Source organism: Podarcis tiliguerta, assembly GCF_965153285.1.
Source record: "Podarcis tiliguerta genome assembly, chromosome: 4".
In the NCBI taxonomy this organism is placed as follows: domain Eukaryota; kingdom Metazoa; phylum Chordata; class Lepidosauria; order Squamata; family Lacertidae; genus Podarcis; species Podarcis tiliguerta.
Window position 1 is genome coordinate 63,122,915 of NC_139537.1, and position 12,922 is coordinate 63,135,836.

At 40.6% G+C, this 12,922-nt stretch overlaps 1 protein-coding gene and 1 long non-coding RNA gene across 7 annotated transcripts in view; one reads left to right on the forward strand and one right to left on the reverse strand.

Annotated features, from left to right (window-relative positions):
* Nucleotides 1-299: 299 nt before the first annotated feature.
* Nucleotides 300-8,381, forward strand: LOC310677111. The gene is made up of 2 exons (XR_014510923.1): nt 300-772; nt 3,598-8,381. It is a non-coding gene; the product is annotated as an uncharacterized lncRNA (long non-coding RNA).
* Nucleotides 937-12,922, reverse strand: part of NHS (NHS actin remodeling regulator) — a 230,499-nt gene continuing 218,513 nt past the window's right edge. For all 6 annotated transcript variants that reach the window (XM_083439371.1, XM_083439372.1, XM_083439370.1 and 3 more), the window contains 4 exons: nt 11,875-12,006; nt 7,638-10,613; nt 7,099-7,225; nt 937-6,102 (listed from right to left, as the gene is read on the reverse strand). In XM_083439371.1, the coding sequence (XP_083295497.1) occupies nt 5,466-6,102; nt 7,099-7,225; nt 7,638-10,613; nt 11,875-12,006 (3,872 nt within the window). In that variant the 3' untranslated portion in view covers nt 937-5,465. The remainder of the gene's footprint in view (nt 6,103-7,098; nt 7,226-7,637; nt 10,614-11,874; nt 12,007-12,922) is intronic.

Here is a 12,922-nt window from a genome sequence, read left to right on the forward strand (position 1 = left end):
ACGTATCTGTTAGAAATGCTTTGTGGCCGAGTTGGGATTTTAACTTGCATCTAATGGATCCAAACTACAAGAAAGAAGATTCCACCTAAACATTAGGAAGAACTTCCTGACAGTAAGAGCTGTTCGACAGTGGAATTTGCTGCCAAGGAGTGTGGTGGAGTCTCCTTCTTTGGAGGTCTTTAAGCAGAGGCTTGACAACCATATGTCAGGAGTGCTCTGATGGTGTTTCCTGCTTGGCAGGGGGTTGGACTTGATGGCCCTTGTGGTCTCTTCCAACTCTATGATTCTATGATTCTAATGGTCATAATCCAAACTCCTACATTATAATGCCGAGCAAAGATGAAATCTGAACAATGCATAATGAATTTGTGGAATCTGGTGCCACAATAGATTATGATGACCTATAGCAAGAGTAGCCAATGTGGTTCCCCCAAGAAGTTTTTGGACTACAATACCCACCAGCCCCAGCCAGCATAACCAATGTTGAGGGATGGTGGGAGTTGTAGTCTAACATCTGGAGGACACCACATTGGCTATCCCTGGCCTATAGTTTAGGTGGCTTTAAAAGGGGATTAGACAAATCCTTGGAGGAGTCTCCTGCAATCATGTTCTCATGTACTTGGCGGTAAGTCCCACTGAACTCAATGGATGGAGCTTCCTTCTGAGCAGACATACAGAGGATTGCACTATATGACTTACCGTTGGTGATAGATCAGGAGAGCTGTAGTCTATTTCCGGATTTAGAAGAGGCATACATTTGAAGCACAATCTGGTAAGGAGCAACTGTAAGGAACGACCGTTGCTTTCATGCCCCTGTTTGTGAGCTTCCCAGAAACATTTGGTTGGCTGTGGTAGGAAAGGGGATGTTGGATCAGGCAGACGTTTGGGCTGACCCAGCAGTGCGACTCTTGCATTGATGCGAAGAGAATGGAGCAGTTTAATTGCAGTCACGTTTATTTGCCATTTCTATACACACTTCCTAGATAATCAAACTTTTCTGACACATTTTAGAGAGGGGGTTCACAATGAAACTGTCACTGTTTTTACTAAAAATAAATACAAGACTTAAAGTGTTGCACAGCTCTAAAATATACAAAGGCTTGGATTTAATGTAAACTTTGAAAACATTTTACAAAAGAAACCATCTTTGCAACAATTTAAAAAGTTCATATTTACAAATATTACAAAAATACAAAATGGATGCAAGTCCATAAACCATTGTCTCTTCTGCCAGCATGAACTGGTGATAGTACCAAAATAGTTACACTGTAACCTTCTTAATTGGTTTTATTTTTTAAACTTTTAAGTCATAACCTACAGTATTTCTCTAAATCTGCCACAATTGCAGCAAATGCACTCTATCAGTGACCTTTGGCAAATGCAAACATATGCTTTATTTGCTTCAGCTAATCCATATTCTCTATGCTGCCACAATATTAAAATAGGAAAGAAAAAATGTTATTGAAAGAAAAGATCAAACAAACAGCTGCATAACTTCAAAAACCATTCTTGTAACATCAGTGCAAACAACATAATTGAAAGTTGGAATGATGGCTCACAAATTACTTATGTGTTTATACCCTGTTTCAAGATGGGATGTGTTTTGAGGGCTCTGAAGACACTACTTGTGAGCACAATCCTATGCATGTTTACTTGGAAGTAAGTCCCACTGCATTCAATGGGGCATGCTCTCAGGAAAGCGTGCATAAGATTGTCAATTTAGGTTGTTTTATCTCCAAATTTTGTCACCCTGGTCCAGAGATCTATGCACTCATACACAGGCAAGGAGCTATTGCTGGTTATTCCCATTAACGTCAATGAAAGGGCATCACTGTGTGCATAAAGTTATGCCCCATCCTCAGTTCTAACGGGAGCAACCCTTCTGGGCAGCAGAGCTCCATTTGCCAACCATCTATTGCTGAATCAGGGGTTGTTTGCCAATATATATATTTTAAAGTGGATTTACAATCCATATTCATTTGGGCTTTTAATCTGATAAATAGAAAATAGAAACACTTTGTCATAGATTTTTGAGTAAACAAAATAAGTTTTTTATATGATAGTTTTGTGAGCATTACATAAGAAGGTGTTTCACTGCCTTCTAATTCAAGTTGCATGTACTTTTTTAAATATATCTCTCTATATTTATATAGCTCTCTGTGGTATCAATACGAAATCATTAAATGCCTTGGAGTGTTATCCACAATGGAGGCGTTTGCCAGCCTCAATGCACTGTGGATGGCACCTACAAGACTGACATCTGGGAGAAACCAATTCAGCTGTTTTCTATAACAGTTTTGCTATAAAACACATGAGCATTTTTTAAACAAATGAATTTGGCACTTGGATCCTAAACATGTGGTGGTGATATTTCTGCCTGTGACACTGAAGCAATGCCATTGGTGATGCTCCATTGTTAGCACCAAGAGTTAAGACTCAGTTGTCTTAGCATCAGGAGTTTGTAAGGGTACTCTGGCAGTAATTGAGAGTGGCCCCAAATGGCACTTTTGCCTCCCATATCAAATTTATTATATTGTTCTTTTCTTTTTTTTAAACTACATGAATCTTGTCAACCCACTAATGCTTTCTACTTCACTTGCTTTTTGACCACTTTTTAGAGCTTGCTTAGTAGCTCTATTAGACTGCAATCCTGAATACATTTCCTGGGAGTAAGTCCCATTTAACTTTATGGGACTTACTTCTGAGACAACATGCATAGGATTGCACCATTAGACTTGCTTGTAATACTAACTAACACCTCTCTATTACACATCCCTACCAAACATTTAGGTTAGGTTTTGCTTACAGCAGTCCAGATCCTAAATGTCTGCCCCAGCGTATCTACCTACTCCGCCTCCATAACATCTCTGCAGTGTGCCAGAATGTTGTCATAGTTAGTGACAACATACTGGCTCAGAAGTGCAGGTGGCCCATCCTAAATCTTTATTTGCCAGCCTGGCAAATTTTAGAATTGGGCCAGTGATTTCCTGTTCTCACTAGTCTTTTTACACACATGCTTACCATTCATCTTTTGCCACACTGGAGGACTATAAGAAAACCTAAAAAAAGAAAACCTTGTATATTTTTCACGAGCCCCTGATGAAGATGAACTTCAACAATTTGTGACTAATTTTGAATGTTATTATTTGCTCGATCATTTCAACTACAAACAATATATTTAAGCTTATCCTTATGAGCAAACTAAAAAGTAATCCTCCCTCTGCTTTCCACCCCTTCTAAATTCCTAGTAAAACTTATTTCTGCTTGAAGCCAACTTACTTGTAGACTTACTAGTGACTATCAACTTAATTCTGCCATTTGATTCAATCTGTCCTGCACAACACATTCCTCCTTAAAACTGCCCTCAGCACTAAACCTTCCTGCATTTGTATTCCACAGTTAATATCCATGGACTGCATTTTAGAAAACTGGGCCTGAATGTCTATTTGATTTTGGAGTCTATTGCAATGGGGAAACTGATGCATCTATGGAAAATATTCTATTCTAAAAATAGTGACATTGTTTTGTGCATATGAGTGTGTGTTTTTTAAAACCCCTGTTGTACTTGATCTCATATCAATTTGTTTTTGCTCCTAGTTTTCCGACAAGAAAATTCAAGTAACTTCAAGTAATCCAGCTTTTGTTTCCCTGCCTTCATTTATTCAAAGTATTTGCTTGGATTCCTTTTCTACCCCACCCACTATATATTCCCACCCTGTTAAGCATTTCTGGTAAAGCCAGGACCAAAAGAAACTGAGCTGTATGTGGCTGGCATAATAGACCAAAGAGCTTCCCCATTCCAAGTTTAGTAAGCTATATAAAGTATGCATACATACACCTATTTCTCAGCTATTTTTTTCACAGTGTCATTTTCTAAATATTTAGGTAGCATGAATGTTGTCCGCACAAAGCTTCACTGAAAAGTTGTTACACAATTTTATTGATGAATCAAGAGCATTTGTTGCATGCTTAATAGTTATTTACTTTATGAACATGAAACTAATCTTGTTTCAAGATTTACGTTACCAGGTTATGACTAGGTCACCCAACAGCCTAGTAGTAGTAGTAATATGAAAACATTTCCTTATACTTGCCCCCTCTTTACAGTCATTGTTCAAATTAAGTGTCAAACATCAGAGTAAAGTCTGACAGCTCATATTTTGCATTTAGAAGAGGGGGAGGTGTTTATTTTCCTATTTAAAGTGTGCTTTTTACCTGAACAATTGTTGTTCTTGTTCTTGTTATGGTTATGGAGGCACTAGAAACTTAAATCCGTTTAACAGATGTGGCTTCCCCCAAGAAATCCTGGAGTTGTAGTTGTGTAATGGGGCTAAGAATCTGTATGGCATGTGTGGGCAACCTTTGGACTGCTAAGTCCCCCCCCCCCCCATGCTTCTGAATTTTGCTGTTTACATGCAAAGGAAAACGCACAGGGGGAATCATCTTTGTGAGCCTTCCTTGCTATATAAATTGCACTCTCCATAGGTTGCCAAATACAATGGGGAGGAAGATGTCTGGGAAGAGAAAATAGGATTAACTTGATTTAAGAGACTGATATTCTCATTTTACCAACTGCAGTCTGACTAACTACACTTCTAGATTCTTGGCAGGGGATTGGGAGAAGCCTCAACTGCAAATCTGGTATATAAACAGTTTGTATTTGTAGTGCCTGCCAATAAGCCTCTTGCCACAAGCTACTCTTCGAAATTAGCTTGTTTGGAACAGCACTTTTGGAAAGAAAATTGATCAGATAATATCAAATTAATCTTATAATAATATTTTATTCAGATTTTCCCAAATTAAAGGGTTAAATTTGTGTTAGAGGCTTTCATTATTCAATTACAAGTGGTAGATATGTAAATTATGTTTGATATTAAAATTGTATTCACAGAATACAGTCAGTACCTTTTTTAATCCTTTTTTTGTCTTTCAACAAGGTTATCGTTTGCCACCAACCAATTTTCTCTCTGATAATTCTATTTACACATGTTTATCAAAAATATGGATATGTACATCTGTTTTGTTCATTTCTTCTAAATTTTGTTTCTGTTCATTTTAATGTAAAAAAATACCAATTCCTCAAGCAATTTAATGTTTTTTCCCTAGGGAAGCACAACAGTGAAGGTAATGTTTTTGATCCTAAATGACATCTTTGGAGGGGCAGAGGGAATTCTGAAAATTGGATAATGTAAATCTACATTGACAATGAGAAACATGAAGACAAATGAAATGAAAGTTAACCATTTAGTAAATTTCTACTTATAGAAAAATGTGAAGTAATAAATAGCTACAGATCATCTTCTCCTCTCCCAGTCTCTTAAGCAACCCTTAGCATCTTCAAGCATCAATATTGCCCTGCATGGTATTTGACTGCTACAGAATTGGCCTTTTATAGTCAGGTGAGCCAAGTGATTGCAGAGTCCTCCCATTTAACAGTCAGAAGTTTGCTCTGGCCCAGGTGTAGCCTATGTGGAACTCTGAGAAGATCGATCATCATGAGGACTCCCGTCGGAATTCTCAGTCTCTCCTTCGGAAATGGCTTGCATCGGGGTGTTGTACAGTCTGCAGCGGACACTGTAGCGGCTACTGCTGGCTGCCGGGGGTGCCCGTGACCGCCCCACTCTTGAAGACGCTGATGTTGGAAAGCTTTTTGAGGAAATCCCTTCTGCATTCATTCTCGGAGTGGAAGGAGAGAGAGGAGCTAATGCCTCGGCACTTGATGAGGCTTGGGGAGACTCATCAGCATTTTGAAGAGCATCCCCAATTAGTTCTCCAGGAGATTTGGGTGAAATAGGGCTCTTTAGTATCTCTGTGGCTGACATCCTGTAGCTAGAATCAGAACGGCTGCCCTTTTTCAGGAGCAACAGTTTGAATTCTTCATTAGATGTGTTGGACTTTTTGGCGTTCCTGTAAATAAGCCCAGGAGACCGCTGGCTGCTTGCTGGGCTTGCTGCACCAGTTGTAGGGGGAACATTAGTTGAAGCCGCAGGTGGTGTGTTGCTGGCACTAGAAGACACGCTGCTAGTACTAGATGAAGCTCTCAATCTGTTCCTTGCAGAAACCTCTCCAGAGTCCTTTCTTCCAAGAACTTTCCTTTTTGAGCTGCAATGGGGAGGGAAGAAGCCATCATATTCACAGCTTTGATATCTATCTCATACTGTTTTTGCTGAGCAAGATCACAAGATATTTGCAATTATATAGACAGTAAACGGTGTCCTCTATAAAACTGAACTATATTAATATATTTACCAGTACAGTATAATGGGTTCCGCATCTGTGCATTTACAGGAGAAACAAATATAAGTGAGCAATGCCTAACAGGCTCAGAAATCACAAGGGTGATGACTAGGATTCCAAGGGTCAGGCTTCACACAGCTCCCTGTCCTCCATTCAGTAGAGAGGGGGATGAGCTTCTGACCAACATAGGAATCTGAAAATAATTTCTGTCCCACCTCAAAAACAAGTAGGGGGCGGGGAGACCTAGCAGTGCTATTGCAGATCTCATACATATATGCAGTCCTTTTTTCCTAAAAAAATGTTTAGGTATACTCTCATTTTCCTACTGCTCTTGAAATACTGCCCCTCAATGAAGCCAAACTTAGACTCACAAATTGTTTAGGGGTATGTGTACCCCTGCGTCCCCCCCCCCCAAGAAGAAAGCACTGCATATATGTGCATATGTCCATGCATTTACACAGCCCTCATGTAGTCTTCAGAGCAGGTTCTTAACAGCAGCTGGAAGAGGTTTTATTGCAAATCCGCTATGTCTGCACCAGGTTTGGAAAGTCTGCCTCTCCCATTCCTGTTTCCTCTTGACTGCTACTTGGACCTGTTGATCCAATTTTTCCTTCACCCTGTCCTCAGTTTAACTCCCAGTAACAAGGTTGTTTCTCATGAATGACAACTAGAAAAACATAAATGAGGCATTTCATGAAGACCATTACAAACATTCCTGTGCAGTGGATTGAAGAATCCACATTTCAAAGCTAGTAGTTTATCACCGCTGCGCTGAATAGTTGATTGATTTACTTTAGGTCTATTCCTATTGCCATGAAAATAGCACATTTGCTGTTTTTAATAACCCTAAAATGCGCTTACCGGTGAATAACTGCAAATAGATCCTCTGTTGTTCGAGGCTTATTTGGAGACACAAAAGCTTCGTCTGCTTCAGCTTGAGAATCTTCACTTAAGGGTGAGAATATGGAATCATCACTTGGGGAAGATTCTTCAAAACAAAAAGAGAAGACCTACTGAGACTTAATCAAACACTTTCCCACACGTTACAATAGAGCTGGTTAATGTAATCTACTTGCTCAATAATTAATGGAGCTGCTAGTATAATGACAGGCACTAGACAATCTAGTCTAAATATTGGATGATCTGTCAAAATAATGCTTAGTTATAAAGGGTTACTGCTCTTTTCACAGCTGAACTGAAATAAAAAGAAATGCAAATTCATTCCTACACACATATATATATATTTCTGCAAAGCATGGTAGGTTTTCTCTCTCTCTCTGCTGAAAGGTATTGGCAAAGCTCCATTAAAATAAATGGAGCTGTCAGCTGGCTGATCTCTGTGAACTGCCACCACAGAAAGCCATCTCACTCAAACAGAACAAAAATAGTTACGAACGTACCTTTTAAGACATCATCATCTGGGGTCCTTTGTGACTCAGCTGCTCTGCTGTCACTCTCATCAGAGGCACTTTTGGTTGGAATACCTGACACAATTTCGTTTTCCTGCTCAGATGATTTTTCACTGAGTGAATCTACAGTTGAGATCTCTGATTCATAGCTGATATTCCCAGGCACTTTGTCATCATGTTGACTTGGATCAAGCCGATGCTTTAGCTGATGACTAATGTCTGTTCCCCCACCTGCGGGGCCAGACTGGGACATAGTTTCATGTATAGGTTCGTATTCCAACTTTTGTTCACGGTATGCAGGTAATTCTTGCTGAAGCTGCACAAGGTCAAGACGCCTCTCCTGCTCTGATCCATATGTGGTTCTTTTCCCAATAGAATTGCTTGAAAGGTCATCTGAGCCTTGTGGAAATGGTTCAGCAGAACTGCCACAGGCTTTACTTAGCGTACTCTCTAGTAAAAAATCATGAACCCGATGCATTTGATCTGTTACATATTTAGCTGTTGGAGCACCCACATTTCCTGAGGTCACCATCTGTTTGCAGGTATTCTTTTCACTGAAAGACAAACTGTTAGCCATGTGAAGTTGTTCTGGGGTTATCTGTACTGGAGATACATCAACATAGGACACAATGGCCTCTTCCATGGAGTATTGTCGTGATATTTGCTTCTTGCTTACATGTGGCTTCATTTTACCAGAAATGGCAGTAACCAATAAAGTGTTTCCTTGAACATGGAGCTCTGTATGATCTTTTTGTTTCACTTCTTCAGGCTTATTAATGGATCGAAGATGTACAGACTTCAGAACTGAAGGTGTGATTGCAAGGGCTTGTGGCGGATTGGAGTTCAGTGCTTCTTCTACCATACTCGGTTTATTGTAATTAAAAGCATGTAGTTGGTGTCTGTGAGCATATGGTTTATTCAAGACATTATGAAGAGCACTTAGGTCAAGATGAGTAGGAGGTATAACTGGAAGTTCTAGATCTTTGTTTAGAGATACGTTGCCATCTTTAGAAGAAGGCTGTTGTAATGAGGACTTCCTTTCTGGTACTTTTGGCTTTCTTTTACTCCCCCCTGGGGATAAGGGCCCAGAAAAGAAAGCTGTAGGAAAAGATGATGTTGGTGTTTCAGACTGACTTGAGTAACCACTTGAAGGAGAAGCTAAGCCAGCCAACTTTTCTGGGGAAGCCAATTTGAACTCGTTCTCAACAGAAGGGAGGGAGGGAGTGGTGGCTCTTGATCCAGACTGTGACGTTTGTGATTCAGAACTTTCTGGCGACTTTATGCATTCTATGACTGTAGTACCCGTAGCAGTGCTAGAATTGGATAAAGACCTATAAGGGTCATTCGATTTCAAGTCATTTAAAAGCCAGAGATCTGCATAGTGAGATTGTTCAGCACCTTCGTCTTTAAAGGATGGGATGTCCATGGTGTCAAATGGAGGGTCTTTTAATCCGCTCTCCTCCTGATTATCCCAGGCGTGTTCCTGCTTGCTTGGCAGACTAGTGTTTTCTGCTCTCGAAGGTGTGTTTGAAAACTCGAGGGGCAGCTTCATTTCCCTGGAAGTGTGAGGCATGTGCTGCTGCCCACTGCTTATCTTTGGTTCTTTCTTCTCAGGAAGATCTATGCTGCTGTCAGATTTCCTTAAAGATGAACTGCGTTTTGGTGGGGCTGGCTTTGCCTTTGGTTTCTTTAGAGAGATGCTCTGCTTTCCTTGCCTCCTATGGTTTACGTAATCCTGCCAGGTGCAGTTAGTGAGATTGGAAGCAACGCTTGCATTCTGGCCACTCTCGGAGCCCACAGCTGCATAGTTACAAATATAACTTTTAGTTCCCTTGAGACCACAGTCAAAGTGCATGGAGGTATAATAGCCTTCAGTGTCAACTGAAAAGTGTGAGCTACTGTCTGCTTTGTCAGATGGTGTCTTCTCTATAAAACTATCGTATGTGGCCATGCTTGTAAAACTTGGACATCCCAGACTGTCTGTCTTGGGGCGTTCAGGGCTGAAATCCTGGCGGCAGGATGCATCGTGGTGGTGATGCAAGAAATTCCATTCACTGTCACTCGTGTTGCTGTTATTAGGGTCATCGAGTAGATCCGCCACAGTGGAAGTGAAAGAACTTGTCCTGTGTCCTCTAACCTTATCTAGCTGATCACTGTAGTGTTCGGTTATGAAGACACTAGAATCTTCATTGGCATTAGGGGCAATGTTCAGGGATAATTCTGAATCACAGTGTGAAGAACCAGTCAGTGGGGGAGAGGCAGCAGGAGGAATTGTTTCGGATGTTTGGGAAGGACATGTTGAGCTGCTTCCACTCCAGTTCCCACTGGATGACTGGTGATCATCTTTCTGGTCCATGTGACTGCTAAGAAGAACCCCAGCTGTGGAGATGGAGTGAATGGGACTTCCAAAGGTATCAGAGTTTGATGAAATATCACAGCTTCCAGAATCTGCCATCCTTGACAACCTTGACCTCCCCCTCTCGTTTGAATTACAGTCTGGACTATGAAGATGCTGAGAACAAGTTAAACCTATGGGATGGTGTTCTTGTGAACACTGGGTATTGATGACATCTTTACTCTTTGTGGAGATCCTTTCTTGGCTTGCTAGAAAGTGTTCTGCATCGTATGCTGACATTTTGGCACCAGAGTTGTGGTCCCCTTCATTGGCTCTAGCACCTTCACGAGGAAGACTCCTAGATCTGACGCGGTTGCTTACTGATGTTGTAAACATGGGATCGCCATTGTCTGTCAGCACCAGTATGTTGCCAGCTGAGTGAGACAGGGAGGCTACTACGCTCTGACCCCTCTGAGCTCGAATTCTTCTCCGGGACGGGGCAGCAATAAGGATTTCTTCTGTCTGGCACTCAGAGTCTCTGGTACCTGACCTCCTGTTGACGTTATTAGAGAAGTCTGGATTTGCATGCACAATCACATTCCGCTCTCTTGCTACGGGTGATTCGTCAGAATCTAGGACACACACAAAACTCTGTGAGGCACCATTTCAGTTGGCTGACAAGCTATGTCCCTTACATTGGCCTTAAAAATGCATCACATAGGGTTTTTCTCCTCCCTGCCCAAGCCTTTCAACAACAGTAACTAACATGAGGAAAAAGGATTTGCTATGGGCCAAATGAGATGGTTCAAGCAGATGTGCTTAAACATTATATCCCTTGTTCAACAGGGAAAGCTGCTTGGGGGGGGGGGTCTATTAGAACAAGCAACTTGCATCAGGAGTGAGTGCCAAACTCATCACTCCAAGTCATCCCCCTCCTTGGTGGCTTTTCCTTTGAGAAGTACAAAATGCAAGGGAATAAGCAAACCACCCTTATCTAAATTCTGAGTATTTATTATATTACGATAGCTTGAATCTTCAGTTCATTGTCTGTCATTGTACAACAGATGTGAGCTGTGTACACACCATACATTTAAAGGACATTTAAAACTCACAGATCCCTCCAAAGAAAGGAACTACAATGCCTAACAAACTACAGTTCCTGGGATTCTTTGGGGAAATTAATGTGCTTTAAATGTATGGTGTGTATGCAGCCAGTAGAAAAAGTCTGTGCTTCTTAGGTCCAGTGGACTTGACCCTGATTACCACTGACTTAACATTTGTATAGAAAAGAGCCAAGTCAGCACATCTCATGTATGTTATCGTTACAATTTTTTTTAAAAAGGTCAAGGAGACAAACGTGAAAAGAGGAAAAATATTTGGGAAAGTTTTCAAACGTTGAGAGCTATCTGGCATAAATATTCAACTGGTCTGTATAAAATCAGTGACAATTCATCATCACGTTGCATCATATCATTTGTCACTGCTTTACCTTATGGGTCCCTTGGCTACAAGAATAAACTTTCACTGAATCTAGTTACTTTTTATGTACACACTATGGGTATCGAAACAAACAAAAATAAAAGAATACAACAAAAATTAAGTAACTCATTACACTTAAACAATAAGGGCTGGACACGTATATCTATATTACTCAGTAGGGCCTACTGTGCATCAAGACTGAAGGCTGTAATAAGTAATATAGTTTGGCTGGCAGTATTTAATAATAATAAAAAAGACAAAACAAAAAATAGCAATACCCAAACGCATTAGATTTGAAACTCCACCATCATTGAAGTTGAAGTGTTCCTTGGAAAGCAGTTTGGAAGGCAGGCTATTGCTGCAATTAAGGCAGTTAAGAATGCTATCTAGCGAAGAGTTTTATTGATACTACACCTATTTCTTGTTGGACTCTTCTGGGGATGCCAGAGATGGTTTTCCTCCTTCTCAATTTCCGTCTCCGCTGTAGTACGGATTGTGAGTGAACAAGAGAGCAGCGTATACTAGCCTCTCTGTCAAAACCAACTCCTGCAACCCATAAATAGGTCTCATTAGCTTTTGGAAATAGTAAACAAATTGTTACGACTGGAAGACAGTGGAGGTCATGTGAGCACTTTGGATTGTGCCTGCAAATAAATATAAGGCAGACCTTGTACAACTCCCATGGAAAAAAATCACCGTGTGCCACAGCGTTGCTTCTATGATCCCTGTTCCCTCTGAGCAGCCTGCGTTGCCAAAAGTTACAAAAGGTAGGGGAGGGGAATGAAAGGGATGCAGGGAAAGTTAGGCACTCTCATTAGCAAGGAACATTTACTGTAATGGTTTGTCCATTTATTATGGCACTGACATCTATGAAATGAACAGTAGCATTCAAGATGATGATCAGAAATTGGGCAGCTGTACTTTTTTATTTTAATGCTTACATTGCAATGAAATTGTGGGGAAGCCAAGGGGCAGTTGCAAAAACCTGAGTCCAGCCTATCTTATTATACCTCATGTTTCAGAATAATGATGGCTCAAGAGCAGGATGCAACTAAGTTTTCCCTAGATCAATCCTCAGAAAACATTGTTGATGCTGAGACATATCTAAATGTTCACACTGATTTCATGGTTCAGTAATAGTAAATTAGATTGGTAATGAGTAATTACCACCAGTGTTTAATTGAGCTGAATTCCTAAACTAATGCTGATACTGCCATTACAGAGCAGCCACATCACTTACGTGTCATTACATCACATATCTGTTTTTACCTTGTAAGGTTGTCCTGTCTGACTTCCTGTTCGCTGTATAGATTCCTACATGTCCCTTTCTCCCAACACCCTTACGTTGTCAACATATGAAGAACAGGGTGAATGCTTCCAGATGCAAGACATCGTCGTTGCAAAGGGCATTTGCAAAGTGTGAACTAAAAGTAAGATTCTAAAAAGGAGCAGTCTTCTTATT